This window comes from Aspergillus nidulans, chromosome VIII (genome assembly GCF_000011425.1).
Source record: "Aspergillus nidulans FGSC A4 chromosome VIII".
Lineage (NCBI taxonomy): Eukaryota > Fungi > Ascomycota > Eurotiomycetes > Eurotiales > Aspergillaceae > Aspergillus > Aspergillus nidulans.
In genome coordinates, this window is record NC_066264.1 from 1,274,862 (window position 1) to 1,295,966 (window position 21,105).

General features: G+C 49.8%; 8 protein-coding genes across 8 annotated transcripts, besides 1 other annotated feature; 5 read left to right on the forward strand and 3 right to left on the reverse strand.

Moving 5' to 3' along the window:
- Positions 1–21,105: part of a sequence feature (contig 1.16 792..451587(-1)) that runs on past both edges of the window.
- ksrA (3-dehydrosphinganine reductase) lies at positions 1,001–2,350 on the reverse strand. The gene is made up of 3 exons (XM_050613203.1): positions 2,125–2,350; positions 1,930–2,061; positions 1,001–1,878 (listed from the first exon to the last, which is right to left on the reverse strand). The coding sequence occupies exons 1-3, from the start codon at positions 2,269–2,271 to the stop codon at positions 1,048–1,050; spliced, it is 1,110 nt and encodes a 369-aa protein (XP_050469036.1). The 5' UTR covers positions 2,272–2,350; the 3' UTR covers positions 1,001–1,047.
- ANIA_01164 (rRNA-processing protein SAS10) lies at positions 2,596–4,627 on the forward strand (the record flags this gene model as incomplete). The annotated part of the gene is made up of 2 exons (XM_653676.2): positions 2,596–2,808; positions 2,874–4,627. The coding sequence occupies exons 1-2, from the start codon at positions 2,625–2,627 to the stop codon at positions 4,625–4,627; spliced, it is 1,938 nt and encodes a 645-aa protein (XP_658768.1). The 5' UTR covers positions 2,596–2,624.
- Positions 5,466–8,141, reverse strand: hsp78 (chaperone ATPase HSP78). The gene has a single exon (XM_653675.2). The coding sequence runs from the start codon at positions 8,095–8,097 to the stop codon at positions 5,695–5,697; it is 2,403 nt and encodes an 800-aa protein (XP_658767.1). The 5' UTR covers positions 8,098–8,141; the 3' UTR covers positions 5,466–5,694.
- ANIA_01162 (translation elongation factor 1 subunit beta) lies at positions 8,413–9,740 on the forward strand. The gene is made up of 5 exons (XM_653674.2): positions 8,413–8,527; positions 8,584–8,623; positions 8,884–9,260; positions 9,312–9,520; positions 9,569–9,740. The coding sequence occupies exons 1-5, from the start codon at positions 8,488–8,490 to the stop codon at positions 9,587–9,589; spliced, it is 687 nt and encodes a 228-aa protein (XP_658766.1). The 5' UTR covers positions 8,413–8,487; the 3' UTR covers positions 9,590–9,740.
- Positions 10,197–10,817, forward strand: ANIA_01161 (membrane magnesium transporter family protein; the record flags this gene model as incomplete). The annotated part of the gene is made up of 3 exons (XM_653673.2): positions 10,197–10,329; positions 10,424–10,676; positions 10,755–10,817. Exons 1-3 carry the CDS (start codon positions 10,274–10,276, stop codon positions 10,815–10,817), a joined length of 372 nt encoding a protein of 123 aa, XP_658765.1. The 5' UTR covers positions 10,197–10,273.
- Positions 12,713–13,587, forward strand: ANIA_01160 (putative GPI anchored protein). The gene is made up of 2 exons (XM_653672.2): positions 12,713–12,872; positions 12,928–13,587. The coding sequence occupies exons 1-2, from the start codon at positions 12,804–12,806 to the stop codon at positions 13,333–13,335; spliced, it is 477 nt and encodes a 158-aa protein (XP_658764.1). The 5' UTR covers positions 12,713–12,803; the 3' UTR covers positions 13,336–13,587.
- Positions 13,780–15,548, forward strand: ANIA_01159 (putative ubiquitin conjugating enzyme E2; the record flags this gene model as incomplete). Its single annotated transcript, XM_653671.2, has 4 exons — positions 13,780–13,902; positions 14,132–14,458; positions 14,525–15,162; positions 15,224–15,548. 4 exons carry the CDS (start codon positions 13,780–13,782, stop codon positions 15,546–15,548), a joined length of 1,413 nt encoding a protein of 470 aa, XP_658763.2.
- ssdA (mRNA-binding translational repressor SSD1) lies at positions 15,988–20,709 on the reverse strand (the record flags this gene model as incomplete). The annotated part of the gene is made up of 5 exons (XM_653670.2): positions 15,988–16,382; positions 16,436–17,436; positions 17,496–17,855; positions 17,914–20,540; positions 20,613–20,709. The coding sequence occupies 5 exons, from the start codon at positions 20,707–20,709 to the stop codon at positions 16,343–16,345; spliced, it is 4,125 nt and encodes a 1,374-aa protein (XP_658762.1). The 3' UTR covers positions 15,988–16,342.

The following is a 21,105-nucleotide window of genomic DNA, read 5'->3' on the forward strand; positions in this document are numbered from 1 at the left end:
GTTTCAAGTGCGTACTGAAGCGGTGAATGGCATGAAGATGAGATCTATAAAGGGAGTTTATTAAAAGTCACTGACTGGAGCGAATTTGATGGATGGGTGCGCCCTTGCTTCTCTGCTGAAATTCCAGAGGTGCTGGTTGTGGCTCTTCAAGGTATGGGGAGGCTCAGTGTAATTAGATCGCTGTGGTCTCAGTCCGGCCATTCTATGCAGAATTCATTCAACAGCAACTGTATGGTGAAGCTGAGAGCAAAGTGGTGACTACCTATTTTGCGATCTTGGCTTCCTTCACTGTGAGTGATGCGCTTGTTTCCAGTTGGCAGATCAGCCTCGCCTCGCTCTTTGAAGGAGACCGTTGTGCCAAGTGCAGCGGTGTCAATGACGAAGACAACCAAAGGAAGGAAGTAATATACCAGGTGCTTAAGCAATGTAGCCCTAGAGTTAGAGTCGTGGGCTAGTATGCGACACCACAGTGTTCCATGTCATGTATAAGGAAAACACGTTGGTTTTTATTCTATAGTCAGACAAGGGTGGGGAATGAAAAGATGGTAATAGTTCGGTGCTTATATACACCCGCAGTTGTAATTGATAGAGGACCTGAAGAAAACTCCGGTTTTAGGACTCTCCATCACAGCTCCAGAAGATTGAGTTATACACAACCAAAAGAAAATAACGGCGTCACAAACAATGCAAACTGGGATTTTTCACTGTGACCTCAATAACACCAGGGAATAAGCGCGTTTGGGGCAACGACAAAAGCTTATTCTGCCGAATCCATCTTTATGTTAGACAGTGTATCTAAGAGCGATCTACGGCGCATCCCCTAGGATTATGGACGTCGTAAGAGCATGAAGAGCATGGCATAGATCATGGAAAAAGCAGGCCAATGAAGTAGTCACTTAATTGCTGTGGCCGCTTATCTAGGGCATTAGGGGTAAGGATGTACAAGAGTAATAAGGATGAACATTGAAGGCACTCGAGGGTATCTAACCGTACACCAGACAATGAATGGAAAACGCTTTTCATGAAGTCAGTTCAGCCAAGCTAAGCCTAAGCCGACGGCGAGGTTGGAACACCATTCTTTGCTCCCCAGTTGAATGCCTGCTTCCGAAGATCGGGAACAACCCCCAGGAATAGTAAGTTGCTCAACCAACCAGTGCACGTATCCCGGAACCAAGAATTTCGAGGGCTAGGTCCAAGCGCAGCACCCTTCATCACGTCGCCGACGAACATTGTAGTGATGAGGTATTCGCCTCGTTCAATGGCTTCGATGGCAATCCGAGCAACCTCCTTGGGTGTTTGAGGCTTGTCGGCCGACTCGAGCTGCTTTGTAAGGGCAGGCTTAATTTGTTGCTCGTTATCGAATCCAGGGCTGAGAATACCCATGGGGAACACCGTATGAATCTTGACATCGGCTGGAGTGGCACGGGCTCGTTCTTTGGAAGCGCGAGAGCCGTTATATACTTCAATCTCCTGGCACAGCGTATCTGAAAGGGCACGCATGGCAGCCTTAGCAGGGGAGTATGGAGCATACCCAGCAATGGGCACGAAGGCGAGGGTAGAACAAGTAAAGATGAGGTGTCGTCGAGGCAATGGCCGCTGGTGACTAGGGTTAATGGGAACAAGCCACTTCCTCAGGATTGCGTGTGCTGTGTTTGCCGCAGTCCAGTAAACGGTATCCATTTGGTCCTTGAGTGTCTGGACGGATGTCTCGACGAAATATCCAGGAGTGCAATATCCAGCGCAGCACCAAACAATGTCAGGGGGCATGCCGTCATTCCACTCGGTGACTTCGGTCATAATGCGTTCGCATTCTTCGGGTTTCGTGAGGTCAGCACTGATGTAGTGAAACCTCTGCTTGTTGACATTGGCAGCGGAACCCTAGTAGAAACATTGATCAAATGCACATAGAAATGTTCAAGGTGAGCGTACTTTGATGGCTTCAATGGCCTCCTCGAGCTTCTGAAGTGTCCGAGCGACAATGACAATATTGGCTCCTTTCTGGGCGAGCTGGCAGGCAACGGCCTTGCCCATACCCTCCGAGCCACCGGTGATCACCACGGTCTGCAAGCCCAACTTGTTAGTAATGCCCAAATCAGAGACGACAGATGCCACAATGAGACTCACCCGACCCTCCACAACAAACTGGTTCTCACGAGCTAGAAAGCCGAACATTTTGACGAGTGTATAGAAGAAGAGTGCACCGAAGACAGCTGAAATCCCCAAGGCCGTGGGGGAAGCGTCGTAAATGATAGAGGGTAAGGATGGATGCATGGAGGGAGGAGAAGAAAGAAGGGAAGAGAAAGGGAAATGATAAAAGGACGAAGGCCCTGTTGCGTGCTGTATCAGTCGTAGCTTCCGTTCTTTAATCTTTCCGCAGAGGATGAAGAAGGAGCGCACTCCGCGGAGACTTTGACAAACTTACCAAATCGCAGTGCGACGATCTTGAATCTTGTATTTATGGTTACAGAACGTATTGTACCAAAACATGTGCTTCTCCCCTCTTCGAGACTAGAGCCTCGAGGGCGGTGAAGGTCTCACCCAAAAATTTATCGCGGAGATTATCGATTTTTTGGATTGAAGAAGCCGAAGCCCGAACAGAATTATCACAACTTCCCAAATCAGTCATGGGTAAGAAAAGAAAGGCCGGCGGTCGTCCAGCGGCCAAAAATACCGACAAAGAAGAGCCCTATAGATTCGACATTGAGGAGAGATTTGATGATTCTGAGGATGAATTCCAGGCTGGTCGAGACCAGATTTTGCTGGACGAAGCGCCAGAAGCAAAGAGACGACGCAAGGTCGCAGAGGATGGTATGCGGTAGTGCCCGATTCTTCATCCTATGTTGAGTGCTGTTACTAACTCAGCTGCTGTTCAGAGGAAGCGCTCCAATTATCAGACGAGGAGGTCCTGGGCTACGAGTCCGTCGACGAGGACGAAGATCTGGAGGATGAGGACGAAGAAGATGAGGTCGATTATGACGACGATGATTTAGAGCAATTCTCATCAAAATCCAAGAAGAAACGGAGTGGAAGCCTGGGATCCGAGGAGGAGGAAGAGGCTCTTGCCGCTTGGGGCTCATCCAAGAAAGATTTCTACCACGCTGATCAAATCGAAACGGAAGCCGATGCTCTTGAGGAGGAAGAGGAAGCGAAAAGACTACAGCAGAAGCATCTACGGGAAATCAACGAAGAGGACTTTGGTTTTGACGAGACCGAATGGATCGAGTCCGGCAAAGATGACGCTAAGGATGACACTGGAGCCATGACCGAAGTCCTGCCGCAGCTGGAAATCACAGACGATATGGGCACAGAGGAAAAGCTAAAAATACTGAAGTCAAGATACCCCGAGTTTGAACCTTTGTCAAAGGACTTTCTCGACCTTCAACCCACATATCATTCTCTCACAAATGCCGCTAAAGCTTCTACCGTGACCGAAGATGCGGATCATGCCCCCGTTGCCATTATCAAGCATCGCGCTTTGTCAGCCTATCTAGGTGCAATCAGCATGTACTTTATGCTTCTAACCTCCGCCAATGAGACTTCCGACAACCTCACTGCATTATCTCCAGCTCAATTACGCTCGCATCCGGTCATGAACTGCCTCGTAAAGTTCCGGAAGCTTTGGGAAACCGTCAAGGACCTCGCTGAGGTTGAGAGCAAATCTCAGGAAGAGATTGAGGAAGACATTGAGAGCGATATAGACGTTGATGTTCCCGATGTCGACGACGACGCAACAATGGACAAGGAACTCAAGTCGCCCAAGGAAAAGAATAAGAAGAAGCTCTCCAAGGCCCAACGCATTGCCGAAGCAGTAAGGGCGGAAGCGGAAGCCCAGAGAGCCAGGAAACTCGAAGAGACAGAAGCAAACCTCGCAGGCTTATCGAAACTTGTTACAGAACAAATCCGGAAACGTGCCAGTCAGAGAACGAATGCCCCGACAAAAGACGCCGACGATTCTGACTTTGGTGACGAGGACGCCCTCACGGCCAAAGAAGCTGAAGAGAAGGCCAAAGAGAAACGCTCCCTCCGCTTCTACACCTCCCAGATTGCACAGAAGTCCAACAAGCGAACCGCAGCTGGCCGTGATGCGGGTGGTGACGCGGATATTCCTTACCGTGAGCGCCTGCGGGATCGTCAGGCTCGCTTGAACGCAGAGGCCGAGAAGCGTGGTAGGTCAAAGGCCGAGGGCGCTGAGGAGCTTGGCGGAGACAGTGACGATGAAGACCACCGGGTCGCTCAGGAGCTCAGGAAGGGCGGGGATGGCGAATCAGATGATGACTACTATGACATGGTTGCGGCCCGCACCAACAAGCGCAAAGCGGATAAGAAAGCCTTCGCCGAAGCCCAAGCCCAAGCCGCTCGTGAAGGAGGCCATGTCGAGATTCAAGAAGAGATTGGTCCCGACGGGAAACGTGCCATCACATACCAGATCGAGAAGAACAAGGGTCTTGCACCTAAGCGTAACAAGCTCAACCGCAACCCACGTGTCAAGAAGAGGATGCGCTTTGAGGACAAGAAAAAGAAGCTTCGTAGCGTTCGCCAGGTTTACAAGGGTGGTGAGGGCCGTGGTGGCTACGCCGGTGAACTTACCGGTATTAAGAAGAACCTGGTCAAGAGTGTCAAGCTTTAGTTGCTCGCATCCTCCCTTGACCTTCTATTTCCCGGTTGTTCCTTGGCTATGTATCACCAGGCGTTTGAGTAGTGTGTTTTGAGAATCAGGTTCATGTGTATATAGAACTTCATGATACAACTTCTTGTCTGCCCTTTCTCAATCAAAAAGCAGCGTCACATATAGATTGCAAGCCTTTGCTCTCCAAGAACCTGAAACGTTGACATACCCTTGTCTATCATTATATTTTCTTTGCAGAGCAAAAATAGGACAAGGAAAAGAAATAGTTACCGCCATTACCTTTCTGCCCCCATATTGACTAAATATCATCAAAATTACCTTTTGATTAATATTTTTAGACCCCGAAAATTATACAATACCATAAGCTTAAGGCGAGGTTATTCCTTTTTCATTAATGTTCTACTACGTTTTAAAGTATCCTAAAGTAAGCTTCGCGCTTTAATGCTTTCAGCACTTATCTTTAACTGAGTAAATGTTCAAGTCATTTTAGTGTAAATAATCCGAGTGCTGGAATTGGTAGACAGTCTTAGCTTAGGTTTAAGTGACGCAAGTCGTAAACGATATATTTTAGGCACTTCATTCCACCTTATCAGAAAATCCAACCGGCATTCTTTCTTCGTGAGTTACCGACGTATAGAGACCCAGAAAGTTCTTCTCCAATTCGTCCTTTTAGACCTTGATATCAAATTAGCTAAGAAAACTTAGAAAGGGAAGAGAGAAGACCAAGTCCAATATACCTGTCAAATTTTCCACATACGCCCCAAGCTTCTATAAGAACCTTTCTTACTTGAACTTACTGCGCTAGCTAGTGGACCATTTCAATTTCCGTTCCGAGGTGACTTTGGGTCTTTGGGTAGGTATTAACTAAGTTTATTAACATCGTAAGCTGGGAGATGTTCAGCGTGAGTACATATACAGGAGAGGAGAAACTAGAAATACAATTTTAATACAAGTTTGTACATAAGGCAAATGTCCAATCCCAGACCATCCATCTATGCGATATCATAAACCAAGTCCATAAAAGGGAATATCCAAGTTCGCCAAACTCCAAAAAATAAAAAGAAAATTTAAGCTTGTTCCTCGCCCTGGGCGACCGCTGTAACTTCAAGCCCATCGTTATTGGCATTGAATGCGACACGAGCCATCTGTCCGGATGTGACCTCGCCACGGATGATTTTATCGGCCAGGCGGTTGCCAATTTCTTTCGATATCAAGCGGTTAAGCGGCCGGGCACCGAATTTAGGGTCGTAGCCCTTTTCGCAGAGCCAGTCCTTGATCTCATCGTCAACTTGGAGGGTCATACGCCGGTCATCCAATCTTGACTGAAGCTCTTTGATTCTGATATCAACAATATCCCTCAGAGCCTCCCGTGAAAGTCTCTTGAAAACAATGAATTCATCGATGCGGTTAAGAAACTCAGGCGGATAGGCTTGCTGAACGACATCCATGACGGCCTTTTTAAGCTCCGGAGTGATTTCCCCATCAGTCGAGGCCTTGGACGAATGAATGGGATCAGCGCCAATAAGAAGGTCGGCGCCAAGGTTAGACGTAAGAACAATAAGAGTATTCCGGAAATCGACTTTGTGACCCTGCGCGTCTGTGAGGAAGCCTTCATCTAGAACCTGAAGCAATAGAGCGGAGATATCCCGATGAGCCTTCTCGAATTCGTCAAACAAAAGAACGGCATACGGCTTCCGTCTGACAGCTTCAGTGAGCTGACCAGCGTCGTCGTAGCCGACATATCCAGCAGGAGAGCCAATTAAGCGGCTGATGGTATGTTTCTCTTGAAACTCGCTCATGTCGAATCGTACAACGGCGGTCTCCGTCGAGAAAAGGAACTCGGCCATTTTCTTGCAAAGCTCAGTCTTACCAACACCGGTAGGACCAAGAAACATGAAAGACGCGAGCGGCCGGTTTTCGCCACTAAGTCCTGCTCTTTGCATACGGACTGCGTTAGCGACAGCCGACAGCGCTTCGTCCTGACCGCGAACAGACTGCCGAAGGGTATCTTCCATGTGTATCAGTTTCTCAACTTCTCCAGCCATCAGCTTGCTGACTGGGATACCAGTTGTTCGTGAAACAACGGCACCAATGTCATCAGCGGTGACCGAGTCATGGATAAGAGTTGACTGTGGATCCTTTTGCTCATCTCCTTCCTTTGGCAGTTTTGCTTCAAGGGATGGGATCTTGGAGTATCGTAGTTCTCCTGCCTTAGCAAAGTTTCCTTCTCTTTGCGCTTGCTCCAGTTCAAACCGGGTGCGTTCTAGCTCTTCTTTAGTACGTTTGAGACTCTCGATTTCCGCCTTCTCCTTTTCCCAAATTTCTGTCAATTTTCTGGACTCCTCCCGTTTAGCTTTCAGGTCTTCTTCAAGTTTCTCGCGTCTCTCGCGACTGCTGATGTCCGTTTCTTTGCGAAGAGATTCGAGCTCAATTTGAATGGTGGTGATATCACGGTCCAACTCTCGGATGATATCTGGCTTAGACTCCTGCTGCAGACGCAAAGCAGACGCGGCTTCGTCTACTAGGTCGATGGCCTTGTCAGGCAGGAATCGGTCGGTAATGTACCGGTTGCTATAAGTTGCAGCAGCAACCAAGGCACCATCCGTAATACGTACACCATGGTGTACCTCGTATTTGTCCTTGATACCACGTAAAATGGAGATAGTAGCGGCGACAGAAGGCTCGCCGACTTGAATAGGCTGGAACCGCCTTGCCAAAGCAACGTCTTTTTCAATCAATCGGTATTCATTTAAGGTGGTGGCACCACAGCATTGAAGTTCGCCACGCGAGAGTGCTGGCTTCAGCAGATTGCTCGCATCAATACTTCCTTCTGCTTTCCCAAGTCCGAGAAGAGTGTGAAGTTCGTCAATGAACAGGATGACGCCGCCTTGAGCTTCCTCAACTTCTTTGAGGACGGACTTCAATCGTTCTTCAAAGTCACCTCTAAATTTTGCTCCAGCAATAAGTGATCCAAGGTCAAGAGCAATGACGCGCTTGCCTTTGATGCTCTCCGGAACATCGCCTTGCACGATTCTTTGCGCCAACCCTTCCAAAACAGCGGTTTTTCCAGTACCAGCGGCACCGATGAGGACAGGATTGTTCTTGGTCCGCCGCGATAGCACTTGGATTGTCCGATGAATCTCTGAGTCTCTTCCGATGACTGGGTCCAACTTGCCGGCTTTGGCTTTGGCCGTCAAGTCGACGCCATACTGTTCCAATGCTGCCTTCTCCGGCTCGCCGCCCAGATTCATCCGATGCGTCCCACCGGGAGGGTGCGGTCGACCACTAGCATAGTTTCTGATGCTAGAGCTGGATAGAGGGGCGGCAATATTCGTTGAGAGTGAGGGTAACCGCGCGCGAGGGAGGATGCGTAACGATGGACATGGTCGCACTAATCGGTTCGAAGGTGTGTACGTGAGGTTTGATGGGCGCAGCAATCGACTACGGCTTAACTGCAGCCTTGACGCCATAATAGCGAGTAGGATATGTAGTGTGTTAAATTTCTTAAACAATAATGTCTGTCTCCCTTTCAGATCGGCGTCGCAGTCAAGCTGGTCGAAGCCTTTATCTACTCAGCCATTGAAATCAACGCGAGCCTTCTCGAAAGCTCCACCTCGGCCGCGAAGGGCGAAAAGATGAGTGGCGGAAGCTCGAATCCAGGGAATCTGCTGGGCCGCTGGGCAGCCAAGCTCCATTAGCTACTGAAATCACGTGCCGAACGTGCCGCCAAAAATTTCACCACTGGGGCTCAGGCGAAAATTACTTCAGAACACCTTTCCCCTCCTATTCTTCTCCCTCTTTTATTCTCTCTCCTTTCAGCACCACAATCATCCCCCCTTATAATCCTCTCATATTTCACAATGGGTTTCACCGACTTCGTTTCTGACGCTGGCCTCACCAGTATGTCTGCAGTGTTCTCTCTAATCCCATTTTCTTGCTAATCCTTTACCCCTCAGTTGCCAACACCTTCTTCGGCTCTCGCAGCTATGTTGTTGGGTAAGACTGCCAAACCCTCCCCCGGATTGCATAAACAGTTATCATGATATTACTGTCCTCTCCTATGCGGGCTTCCTTTACTTGTATGATGAAAACAGATTGGTCCGTGTTTATGAGGCGGCTTAAGACCCCGCTGTATGACTACACGACAATTGCGAGAAATCGCGTTTCTGATCCCAGGAAGACTTGTTTTTCTGTGTTGCCTCTCGCCTTTGGCTTACATTCATGCTTTTGCTGAAGCTCGACTGACTCGTTAAAAGCACCTCTCCTTCCCAGGCCGATGTCGTGACCTTCAAGGCCTTCTCCAGCGCCCCTGACGCTGAGAAGTACCCCAACGTTGCCCGTTGGTACAAGCACATTGCCTCTTACGAGCCCGAGTTCGGCAGCCTGCCCGGTGATGCCTCTAAGGAGTTTACTGCCTACGGTCCCGAGGGTGCTGAGCTCCCTACCAACCCCAAGGACAAGCCCGCTGCTGAGGATGATGACGACATGGATCTCTTTGGCAGTGACGAGGAGGAGGATGAGGAGGTTGCCAAGAAGCACGCTGCCAACCTTGCTGCATACAAGGCCAAGAAGGAGGCCAAGGGTCCTAAGCCGGCCGCCAAGTCCATTGTCACTCTCGAAGTTAAGCCTTGGGGTAAGTGCATTCCTGTTGGTTTTGGCTCATAGAGTACTAACATGATCATAGATGATGAGACTAACCTCCAGGAGATGGAGGCCAACGTTCGCGCTATCGAGAAGGACGGTCTCGTTTGGGGTGCCTCCAAGTTCGTCGCTGTTGGTTTCGGTATTAAGAAGCTCCAGATCAACATGGTCGTCGAAGATGAAAAGATCTCCATCGACGAGCTCCAGGCCCAGATCGAGGAGGACGAGGACCACGTCCAGTCTACCGATGTCGTAAGTATAGATACCCGCCCGTTATATACGATGCTAAACCCCTTCTAGGCTGCTATGCAGAAGCTGTAAATGAAATGACCATTATAATGAATGTCAATTGAGTGATGACGACGTTGCCGGTATCAAGGAAAATATTTATGTCATGAACTTGAATGCCTAGAATGTGGCCAGGCAATCCTGGTTATCTTATGAACTAAAATCAACATTATACCCGACAAGCACTTTTTACGTCTTTCTCCGCGCTTTGTCCTGGCTTAATAATGTAGACGCGTAGCTGACATTTGGCGTTGAGAGATTTGCCATATTGCCAATTTTTGTCCTGCTCATAGTTATAGGACATGCTACGAGGTTCAAAGTTCGTAGCACTTTGAAAGGTCCATGTGGCACTTGATATTTCAAATGTACAGATATATAGAGGTGGCATTCGAATCGCAGACAAGTAGCTATTTCCATCACGTTCAACCAGCTATCAATTCCTGCCGTCCTTATCTTTTATAAGCTGAAAGTTTCTAGCTCGAGAGTAATGTCAATCGGGGGTATTCGATACTTGGGTGTGCAGTTTTTAAAGCATTCTTCGTGCGGTGGGCAGGAATATCACGTGACTTCATCAGAGGCCTAGTTTCATGATCATTGAGAGCCGTAAAGGTTCCATCGGGATCATCAACAGCTTGACGAATCTCCAACGCTCCGGCAGGGATCCTAGGCCCAAAAACTCACTACCACTTCTTCCCTTTGCCATCACGGAGATTAATAATGGGTTTCATTACAAGGCTCATTACGCTCTTTGGGCTCGTCTTACTCGCTCATGCGTACGTTACCTACCCCATCATTTCAGACCACCCCAATCTGGGACTGTTATTTGAGATACCTGAATTAATGCTTATGTGCTTTTCGAATATTTAGTGGTTATTCCGCACACGAGCACACAGTTCTCTACAGCAATGTCCACCTATCCTCACCCTCTACGGCGCTCCCACAAGACATCGTGATTGAGGCCCTTGTCTCGCTCCTCATTGTCTCAACAGGCTTAATTTTCGGCGCAGAAAAACTGAAGCCTGTAAGCTGGAGTGAGTGGGCGAAGGAGGTCGAGAAGAAGGGCGACACGGAGAATCCGTATGCGAGGCTGGAGGAGAGATACAGCTTTTGGGATGTGAGGGTGAGTGCTTCCAAATAGTCGACAGTGTCATTTGGCACCCGGTCCTGTTCCGATTCAATGTTGACTGGATCTATCAAGGCAAAACGAAAGGAGTTCGCAGACTGGCTGCGCAGTGGCACTGATGCTCCGCTGAAAGGTTAAGTCGAGTTACCATACGTGTATAAAAAGCGGGTTATGTGTATAGAATTGGCAGCCAGATTATCTATTCCGATTATTACCTACCTTGTCAAGCCCTTGTCACTCCTGAGCTTCTCATCTGTTTGTCCTTCACTTGTGAACATTGAATTATGTTGCGTACAGGGTCTGCACTTTTGCTACCCACCAGAAAGCAGGGTGAAAACAAGCAGTGACATCCGCTCCCTTGACTGCAAGGCACACTGCTGCATTGCCGACAGTCTACCATCCAAGGGTAGCAGGACAAACAACGGCTGTGAGGTCTAGCCCTAGACCTCTCAGCATAGTGTCCTCTAGCTAAAGTAGGCTGGGTAGACCTTCCTGGACTAGCAGCCACACAAAATGGAGCTGGCTGAAGATGTATCGGGTCCTGGACATTTCGAAAGAGCTCTTGATGCTTGAGCATTGCTAGCATTAACCCAATTGCAGCAGCAAGTTTATTGGCAAATGATCACGCATGAAGCAAGCCACATTTGCATTCAATCATTCAGAATGACAGCCGAAAACTCCACTCCTAGTCCTGCAGCAATACGAAGCGAAATTGCTGCCAGCATCCTATGGTTTCTTGTAGAAATATCACACAAGTCCCTTGCATGCGCAAGCTCGAATTTCGAGGCTCCGCGAGCCACGGACAAAGGCCCAGCAAAGAAGGATACAATGCTGACTGACTGACAATCTGGCCATGGCCAACCTTGGCTGCCCCTATGCTGTGCCTTCTGGTAGATAATGTATGCCACCTCTGGGCCTAGACCTAGCATGTCTCGGGATAGCAGGGGGTTACGTATACATGAAACATATCATTCCAGTTCTGGAGAAACGAGGGGTCTACGTGGGCTACTCTGCTTCCCACTGCTGGCTAGAGTTGGAAGCAACTGACTCCGATGTACCTCGTTACTCCGGGTTAACTTTCGCTCTTCATATGACTCGAGCACCCTCGTAAGATCCTTACGCAGGAAAACCGGGACGGTTGTCTGTTCGAGGCTTAACGGGTCGATCATTGCTGGGCAAGCCAATGGCGGTTTGTAGACGATGCCAAAAGAACAGCGATTGAGACACGGTTTCTTGCAGAGTCAGAGGCTTTTTCTTTTATTTTTTCTCTTTTTCTCTAAAGAAAAAAAAAAAAAAAACAGCAGAGATCTTCGAAAAGGAAGGTGAAGAGAGGATGATTGTGGCCTAAAAAGCAAAGGAGTCTCAGTGTCATTTGCTCGCTCAGACAGCATGGGCCGCGAAGCCACCCAAAAATAGAAGATGCATACGCAAACCGCCTCGGCGAACCTCCAAGGGCAACCTCAATCTTTCGCCTCTGGTCAGCTCAGCTGACCGAGATTGTCTGACAGACACGGTAGAATCACCTACGTATCCCTACTTGTTGGATTTCGTTGCTAAGAATATGCTATTGCAGATGTTCGCTGATTTGATGATCTCGCCTGAGCATGGCCGAACTTCCACCTGTTTCGGTGGCCGTATTGCAATACTGGGCTGCCAGGGCCCAAACCGTGCGTCAGCCACTCAGATCAAGGAGTCCAGACTCATTTTTTTGACCTGAGCAATGATATTCCAGGAAGGAAATCTCTGGATCATGCCAGAAGCGGGTCCCGTTCGAGAGACATCATTGATCCATCGCTCCGCTCCCATGGATATTGCCACTGGGAGGTGAGTTGCGGACAGGGCTGATGATCGATCGTTGGCTCGGCCGCTGATGCTTGTTTTGCACGATACCCCGTTTACTATTTTCGTGTCGAGTCTGGCTGGAGTCTGCGGCTTGCCCCTTCACTTGCGCAATGGCCTGTCCTGCAGGAGGTGAATATAAAATCCCTCTCCATCCCCGGCCTTAAGGATGGTTTCTCCAGTCTTTCCACATACGATCTGATATCACGAAACCAACAGGTTTTGCGTCTTAAATCCCGTCATTGAAGCATCTTAGCATTTAGTCGTTCGCTCCAGAGTATCAATATGCGTGCTTCGCTCATTCTCCTCGCCTTCTCGGCTCTCGCCGCTGCCCAGCTGTCTTCTGAGCCTGTGGTAAGTTCACTTCCTTCGAGACATTGCCAGGAATATGGTCTGACCAGCCCTATAGAATCAAGAGACTACTACTACTGAGACGTCCATTGAGACTCCCACCGATACTGTCATCGAGACCCCCACCGACTCTACTATTACCGGTACTACTGGTCTCGAGACTGCAACTGAAACCTCGACCCCGACAACATCTCAGCCTCTCATTCCTACCGGAAGCACCCCGGTCATTGGCTCCTCCAGCTTTGCAACATCCCCTAGCCCGACCAGCTCTACAAGCACCCGATCCTCTTCAAGTACAACCAGGGACTCTACCTCCACTTCTACGGCGACTGAGTCTGCTACGTCAACCTCCAACAACCAAGACGCCGAGGAGACGAACTCAGACAACGGCGCATTCGCGCTCCCCACTGCTAACCCTCTGCTCGGCGTTGGTTTAGCTGGAGCTGCTCTGGCCGCTTTCATCTAAAATGGCGACAAATTGCCCAGCTACGCCAAGTCAAAGCCAGCTGAAGATATTCTCCTGAATCGGTGTTAGCTGGCTTCATGTAATGAGGAATATGGATATGGACATGGTTTCGAATTTGCTGTGCTCTCACTCCACGGAGTGCCATGTATTAATGTTTGGGATCCTTTCTCTTCGATATTATTGATTTTGCCGGAGATACTAGGATAACGGCGCATATAGATTTTTAATAATACCAGTAATATTTCAACCACCTGAATGGCCCAGGCGTAGTACGTCAATGTTCGTAAAGTCAATATAAACCATACCACAGCGTTATCCTGCTAAATATGGAGGGACTAAGCCTTATTGGGATTCAAGCTGAGCATACCAACGGATCAATCACATTTCCTAAAACGCGTCGCGCGAGAGTCACGTGAAAACGCGCACGAAGCTCACGCGCTAGCAATGCTCGTTGCTATCCAACGCCCAAAACAACCGGCGGTCGGACTGAGCAACGCCCGAAGCGTTCGGATTCAAACCTCCTCAGTCGACAACGGTCGCATTCAGAATCCGGTCCCGTCACTCTTGGTACCCGAAAATCTTATTGGATTGATTTGAAACTGGTGACCATTTTTTTGCGCAGATCGGATTTGCACAGGTGAACAGAGCTAATCAGAGCCACCTCGTTTATTGCTATACCTCATTGCGCGGATCCACGTTTGTCTTTTGAAGAGGTAAATACATTCGGAGATTAAATATAATGGTAAAGTTTGATTATATGTGTGTCCTTACCCAATCCTTACTCATATCTTAATAGGTATCGAATCTGCGACGCCTCGCAGCCGACCATGCAGCACTGCATGAAGACCTCCCCCCAAATTATCTCTTTCCTCCTGAAGATGCGCAATCAGACGACATAACCCAGCTTACAACTCTGTTGGCCGGTCCACAGGGTACACCATACTCTCAAGGCCTGTGGCGATTACATCTGAAGTTGCCAGAAGATTATCCCAAGAGTCCGCCAAAAGCTACGTTCAAGACGCGGATATGGCATCCGAATGTGGAGGAGTCAACGGGTGCGGTGTGCGTGGATACTCTGAAGCGGGATTGGAAATCGACGTTGACATTAAAGGATGTATTAATTGTAAGTGACCGCGCGCCAGGGGAAATTGTCGTTGCCTTTCTGACTGTTGACCCTTTATGTTCCTAGACTATTTCCTGCCTTCTTATATTTCCGAACCCGGACTCGGCGCTAAACGCGACTGCTGGTGCCCTGCTCCAGGAGAACTACGATGCCTTTGCTCGGCAAGCCAAGCTGATGACATCTATACACGCCCCTATCCCAGCTGAGATGCGAACCGAAGTAATGGAGGCAAAAATGCGAGGAGAGGATTCAGGGGCCGTGGTCCTCGAACAAGAGGAGGAAATAACACGCTCCCTGCGCCCTCAAGGGAAAAAAAAAATGCAATCCGTCATGATGAAGAGATCCACACGGAAAGATACCGGTGGACCTCAATCCCGGGACTCAGAGAACACGCGACTACACCATGATCACCCAGACCAACCAGATCAACATTACGAATTTCTCTCCGACAATGAAAACGAAGTCCTATCCTGCGCATCCAAAGAAAACGACCCATCCCTCTCCCCATCCCCGGTCAAATTTGCGCCGCTACTCAGCCCTAGGAAAAATGCCTATGGGAAACGCCCACTTTCCGTCCTTACACCGTCCGCCGTGGATATAGACCCCTTTGTCTCTATGGAACCAGAGGAAATGCAGCTAGATAAGTCGGACAAACATCATGACCGCCTCAGAGCGCAACATTGCCGCAAACTCAACGTCTCCCAGTGACATTCGGCAGCGAGACTCCTCTCCTCAACGAAAATCACCCAAGCTCTCTCTTCTCAGCCGAGGTCCTAATTCCAATCTTATGCGCGGAGAACCTTCGGGCATCGACTTTGACTTGAAAATCTACGAGGATGCAAACCCAAACCCGCTTCGTCCTTTCAGAAACTCGTCTTCTTCACAACGTCCTCTTCTGGAGCTTGACTTCGACCCGGCTATACCTCAGTCACACCACGTCGGACATGCTCACCCTATCACCGTCCTCCCCCCTTCACCGTCGGTCTCTCCAAATCCGAGTCTGTTGAAAAAGCCCGTTTCTGAGACTCGCAAGGTCTCAGGGCCGGGCTCGAAGAAGGTAAAACCGCGCATTGGTATCCGTCGGCTTTGATCGGGCCGTCCATTTAGTTACTTTTACTACTCGTTACGGACATAACTCGGAAGGGACAGGTTGCGCCTTGCTTTGGCTTTGGGCATGGAGGGGGGTTCGTGCCCCACTCGGGTCGTCAGTAATCAGTGCTGTTCCTTGGGATCAGGTTCAGAGCATGCTGGCCTTACGAAGGTGTCTGGATTGATTTTATTAATGGCGGGATTCTTTACTGAAAGTGTTGGATATTGGGTGTATCGGTTGGCGGCGTTTTATTGTTCACATGTTTGTAGGTACTGAAGATTAATGCCAAAATTATCAACAAGAATTACCTTTCAAATATGGCAAAGGGAAAGAAAAGTACTTTGGATGTGCGAATGATGCCCAGCAATAGGCGACACGTAACTACAAACTTGTCTGATCGCCACACTAGGATTTGTGGATATGAACTAAAGTTTGGACTCCTAAAAGGGACTATTTGTCGCCATTCGGTAAAGATAGCTAACCTATGCAACAAGTGTCTCGTGTAATATGGAGACTCAGTTCCTACTAAGCCTTTCTGTAGGCGTCAATATATCAAGACAACTGGACCACCAGATTGACCTGAGAGGCACCAAGTATTATAACGCAAAAAAGACAAAACACTACGCTAGACAGATTAACACAATAACACACGCCGGTCAGAGCCACAGCCAACAATCACACGAATGGCTTTTCGGCCAGCATCATCACCAGATGGGCCCAAAGTCGGTGAAGCATGTAATATTCTTTGATGTAAAACGTGTCGATTATGAGAGGGTAAGGATATAAAAGACCCTTTACAGTGCGTAGGGGTTGACTGAGCGGATAGTAAGGCAACTATATTATGTATTGTTAGTGAAGAATGCGTTTAAGAATCGAACGTAACTTACGGAGGGCTCTTGCTGAGGTCAGTCTTCAGAATGATAGGCACGCGTGTCATTTCTGTCACGTCCTGAATGTACTCTCCCCCTTCTTCGCGGAGCTTGAAGAGACTGAGATACTTCTCCTTGTTCGTAAGCTTAGTTTCAGGTGCATCAACAGTATTCGTTGCAATCTTAGGATCTGAAAGCGTGCGTTGCGGAGCTTGCGGCATATGGCCATTGCGGGTAGGAGAGGGTGGCATGCTCTGAGTTGAGCGGTCGGCAGAGTTCAACGACACACCAGCAGCCATTTCCGTGACCTCGGAGACATCGTCGTCATCATCAAACAAGGCATCCACATCATCAGCGGACATCGTTCCGGTCTCAGTCTGCCTCCTCAGAGCTTCCTCCCTTTCTCTGGCACGTTCACGAGCAGCTTCGGCTTCCCTTGCGGCTGCGGCTGCCTGGGCAGCACGCGAATTGGCGGGCTTGGGGCGTTCATCCTCGGGAATATAGGCCGACGAAGGCACGCCCTTCTCCCAGTATAGTTCTAAGACACGAGTTTCCTTTCGATACTCCGCTTTCTTCAGTGGAAGCTGGTCGCAGTGAACACGTTTCTCGAAGCCGTATTCTGGAATGAGAACATCGAACGCGGACTCGTAGACGCAAAGCACAATACCCTCGCTAATGAGGTCACCACCAATCTCTTGGCGTAGTTTGTCCATATTGCGACAGGCTTCGATATGAACGCTCTGCTCCTGGGCGTTGTGCGCTGAATCCTTCTTATTGTTGCAAATATCAGCGGTCTTGCTGAGGGATTCGACGTCGTCTGAGAACTCGATAGCACCATCAGACAGAACGGCTTCCAGTTGGCGGTGGACAATAACATCAGCATAGCGGCGGAGAGGGTTAGTGAAGTGAGTATACACAGGCAAGTTGAGAGTATAGTGAGGGCGCATTTCATCCTGTACAGTGCCTGCCACATAGTACTTCGCACGCTGCATGGATTTCACGAAGATTGTTTCCATTCCCTGTCGTCAATTAGATACAACCGAATAACCAAGGGACGGTCTTGAGTAAGATGGCTAACCTTGCGCAAATCATCGTCCTTAACCTTGCAGAGACTACTCTGCAAGCTTCCGCTGCTAGATTCGTCAAACCCAAACCCGAGTCTGTTCATGCGATCGACAAATGAGTGGAGGCGACGGGGGTTTGGTGATTGCTGGCGGCGAAGGAAAGCTTTGTCAGGCAGAGCTGCAACCAACTTGCGGGCAACGAGGAAGTTCGCTTTGCAGCTTAATTCTTCCACGAGTTCACGGACAGCCGAAGAGCCAAAGATGTTGCTTTCCACCGGCACGTTCTCGTCATCGAGAGAATGAAGAAGACGGAGAGGAGGGATCTGAGAAACACGATTTCCGAGTCTCGCTTCACGGAATTTCGAGGCGGTGCGCTGCTTTAAAGTTAGCCAAAAGAGATCTGATGTATTGAACTTAGTGGGAGCTTTTCACCTGTAAACCACGGATGATATCCACCGAGACTCCAGACAATGGAACATCCGACGTTCCCTTAATTACAGACTCAACCTCATCGAATCCTAGCTTGCCGCTGCTCTTGATAATACTCTTGCCGATCCAAATATCGTCGTCAATGGCCCCCGTTTCTGGGTTGGCCTTGAAAACGACACTGACTGTCAAGCGCTCCTCACCTGGGAGCAAAGCGCATAGTTCAGTCGCGATACGCGGAGGCAGCATTTTCACTAGACGATCAACAAGATAAACGGCAGTGCCGCGTTTCTTGGCCTCTCGATCAACCAGCGAATTGGGTTTCACAAAATGAGCGATGTCAGTGACGTGGATGCCGATCTCCGCCTTTCCATCGGGCAGAGCTTTGAAATGGTAGGCGTTGTCGAGTTCGCTGGTCCCGGTCGGTTCAATAGTGAATGTAGTTTCCTGGCGGAAGTCCCGACGGGAAGACAAATCACCTTCACTTGAAATTGACCAGTTCTCCCAGCCAATGCTCTTCAGCACGGCATCAGTAAACTCGTCGGAGCCAAAGTTGTTGTCGCGGAGGAGAGCCTCAGTTTCCACCTTTAGATCACCCATTTCGCCCAGTTGTTCAACCAGAGTACCGAAGGGATGCAGCGACGTGATGGGCCATCTCTTGATGCAAGCGACGAAAATACGATTAGCGTAGTCTTGATGCTTCTCGACGAAATCGCGCGGGGCTTGCTCTGTGGGGATAGCAATCAAAGGCACACGCTTGTCGGTAGGTTTGAACCAAACGATCTTCGGCTTATCTTGTTGCCGGTCTTGATGACGACCATGGGCACCATCTCTCGCAAGTCTCTCGGCTTCCTGCTTTTCTTTCGTTGCTTGACTGCTAGGGCGGAGTAGACCAAGTGTGCCGGAGAACATCTGGCCAGCAATACGTTCGATAACGGCGACGACATGACCAGCGTATAGGGGCTTCTGTTCATCACTAATCTCATCTTCTTCGACCAGAAGCAGGCTCTGACCCTCGACCTCGACATCGTCATTCTTCTTCTGGGTTGGACGCTGTCGGAGACTGCCACGCCGACGAATGCTACCGTCAGGTCCCACCTCTTGACGGTCCCCAGTAGAGTCTGAGCGGGACATCTTGTCTGTTCCAGCATTACTAGCGGACCTCGCGTCCGTGATATCCTTGCGTTTCTTCTTCTCTTCTTTCTCTTTCTTCTGGGACCAGACTTCGTCAACGTCAAGTAGTTCGACGGCCACGAAATCACCCTCAAGAGCACGGTTTCGATCCTTGCTACCGCAGATGAAGATGTCGGCATCTAAGTCTGGAGTCGTAACATACGCATCAGAACGATTCTTCTTGTTCACTCTCAGGACACCAGAGACGAGTTGACCGTTAGACAAAAGCGCGGGAAGATTGGCCTGGGGAAGATAGGGAGTGAACAGAGTCTTCCGCTGCTGCTGCTGCTGCTGTTGGGTTTGCTGGGCAGACAGCGGCTGGGGGGCGTGCTGACTAGCTTGGAGGCCACCTAGACCTTGACCGTTTAGTTGCCCACTCTGCTGCAGGGCTTGAAGCTGAGCGAGTTGCAAGGGGTTCAGCTGCTGGGCTCCACCAAACATTTGTGGGGGAGCCATAACCACCTGGCCTTGGGGCAATTGAATGAGCTGAGGCTGGCCAGGGTATTGGAAGGAACCGATAGAGCCGATTGACTGGTTCATAGACGCACGTGCACGGTGTCCGGGCTGAAATCCTGAGTTCTGCTGTCCGAGACCTTTAGATTGGTCCTGGCCTTGAGATTGGTTGTTGGGCTGGCGCCAGTTGCCGTCAAAGTTCCTAGATGGGGTTCGGGCGTGGGACGCTTGGCTGCCTCGGCGTTGGTTCTCAGGGCCAGAGGAACCATCATTCGCAGGGAATTGAAAACCACCAGGACCACGACCAGACAAAGAGCCGCGGTTACCACCCACAGCCATTGACTGACTGCGGCCATGAGCACTGGCTCTGATGTTGCCGGCACGCTGAAGACCCAATCCTTGAGACGACTGTGTTGGATTCGGGGTGCTTGGTTTGTCGTCGGATGCGGGTGCGGCCTCAGACGAGTCACCGGTGGGGGCAGGGAATTGGAACCCAGATGCCGCCCGCTTTTGCTGAGCGAGCTCCGCAGCCTTCTTCGCTTCAGGGAGAGCAAGGGAATGACGTCGCTGGTGACCACCGCCCGAAGGGCCCCCACGGCCACGGCCATGAGCCCCGTTCTCGTTCCTTTGGAAGTTACCCTGTTGCTGTTGGCTGTAGTCCGAATAACCCGAAGCTCCAGAAGATGGAGCTGGGGGAGGACCGCCCATTCCGAAGCCTGGGAGAGCCGATTGATTACGGCGATGCGAATGCTGATTCGAAGTGTTCCCCGGAACGCCTAGCTGCTGCTGCTGGCCAACCTGAGGAAACTGAAAGGCACCGAGTTGTTGTGGAGAAACGCCGCCGATGGGCGCACCGCCACCTTGTAGAGACGGCGTGAAACCAGAAGCCTGGCCGATTTGCTGCGGTTGCAATAAACCCATATTGATATACTGCTGGTGTGTAGCTGCAATTTGCTGTTGTTGCTGTTGAAGCAACTCAATTTGCTGCTGGATCGCCAGTTGTTCCACTGTAGATCTGACAGTTAGCATCTCAAACTACTTGAAGGCGAGCAGATCAATAAATTGTGAGCGGAACATACTCATGAGAGGGGTAAGCTCAGATGGGCTCCGTCTATGGGCAATATGAAGCTTTCGTCCAGCAGGTCCGGGGACCCCGGACTGATTCTGTTGATCCATCTTTGCAATCGGAGAGGGAGCGTTCTGAGTGTGAGATACCTAGCGATGAGGGAGCTTGGAAAGACTTGGGCTGACAATCGCTGGGCTTTATTCGACAGTGGAGGCCGACCGTTCGTGTTGCGACAAAGAAAGGTGGTTCCGAAGTATGCTAGATAATGAGAGGGACGAATTAGTTACTGCGGGATAGTTAGGAGGAGTGAGGTGGGTATAGGAGCTGTGAGCGAACACCAGACATCTTAACGGGGAAGAAAAACAAGCGGGCGCTGGCATTGCCCAGCGTAGGCTGCGATTGCCCCGCGAGTGTGAAGCTGCAAGGACGAAATAGGTAGGAATGGAGAGGAAAGCGGGATGAGGAAGGAGAGCCGCCGAATGCTCGGTCAAGGTATTTTGAACTTC

What these genes read in the sequence shown, in the direction of transcription:
- ksrA (XM_050613203.1), bottom strand. Translation starts at nt 2,271, where the DNA reads ATGCATCCATCCTTACCCTCTATCATTTACGACGCTTCCCCCACGGCC. An exon ending in AGTTTGTTGTGGAGGGTCGG is followed by an intron (nt 2,062 to 2,124) that starts GTGAGTCTCATT and finishes TTGGGCTTGCAG; the next exon opens with ACCGTGGTGATCACCGGTGG. An exon ending in AGGCCATTGAAGCCATCAAA is followed by an intron (nt 1,879 to 1,929) that starts GTACGCTCACCT and finishes TGTTTCTACTAG; the next exon opens with GGTTCCGCTGCCAATGTCAA.
- ANIA_01162 (XM_653674.2), top strand. Translation starts at nt 8,488, where the DNA reads ATGGGTTTCACCGACTTCGTTTCTGACGCTGGCCTCACCA. An exon ending in TCTCGAAGTTAAGCCTTGGG is followed by an intron (nt 9,261 to 9,311) that starts GTAAGTGCATTC and finishes ACATGATCATAG; the next exon opens with ATGATGAGACTAACCTCCAG. An exon ending in ACGTCCAGTCTACCGATGTC is followed by an intron (nt 9,521 to 9,568) that starts GTAAGTATAGAT and finishes AACCCCTTCTAG; the next exon opens with GCTGCTATGCAGAAGCTGTA.
- hsp78 (XM_653675.2), bottom strand. Translation starts at nt 8,097, where the DNA reads ATGGCGTCAAGGCTGCAGTTAAGCCGTAGTCGATTGCTGCGCCCATCA.
- ANIA_01160 (XM_653672.2), top strand. Translation starts at nt 12,804, where the DNA reads ATGCGTGCTTCGCTCATTCTCCTCGCCTTCTCGGCTCTCGCCGCTGCC. An exon ending in AGCTGTCTTCTGAGCCTGTG is followed by an intron (nt 12,873 to 12,927) that starts GTAAGTTCACTT and finishes CCAGCCCTATAG; the next exon opens with AATCAAGAGACTACTACTAC.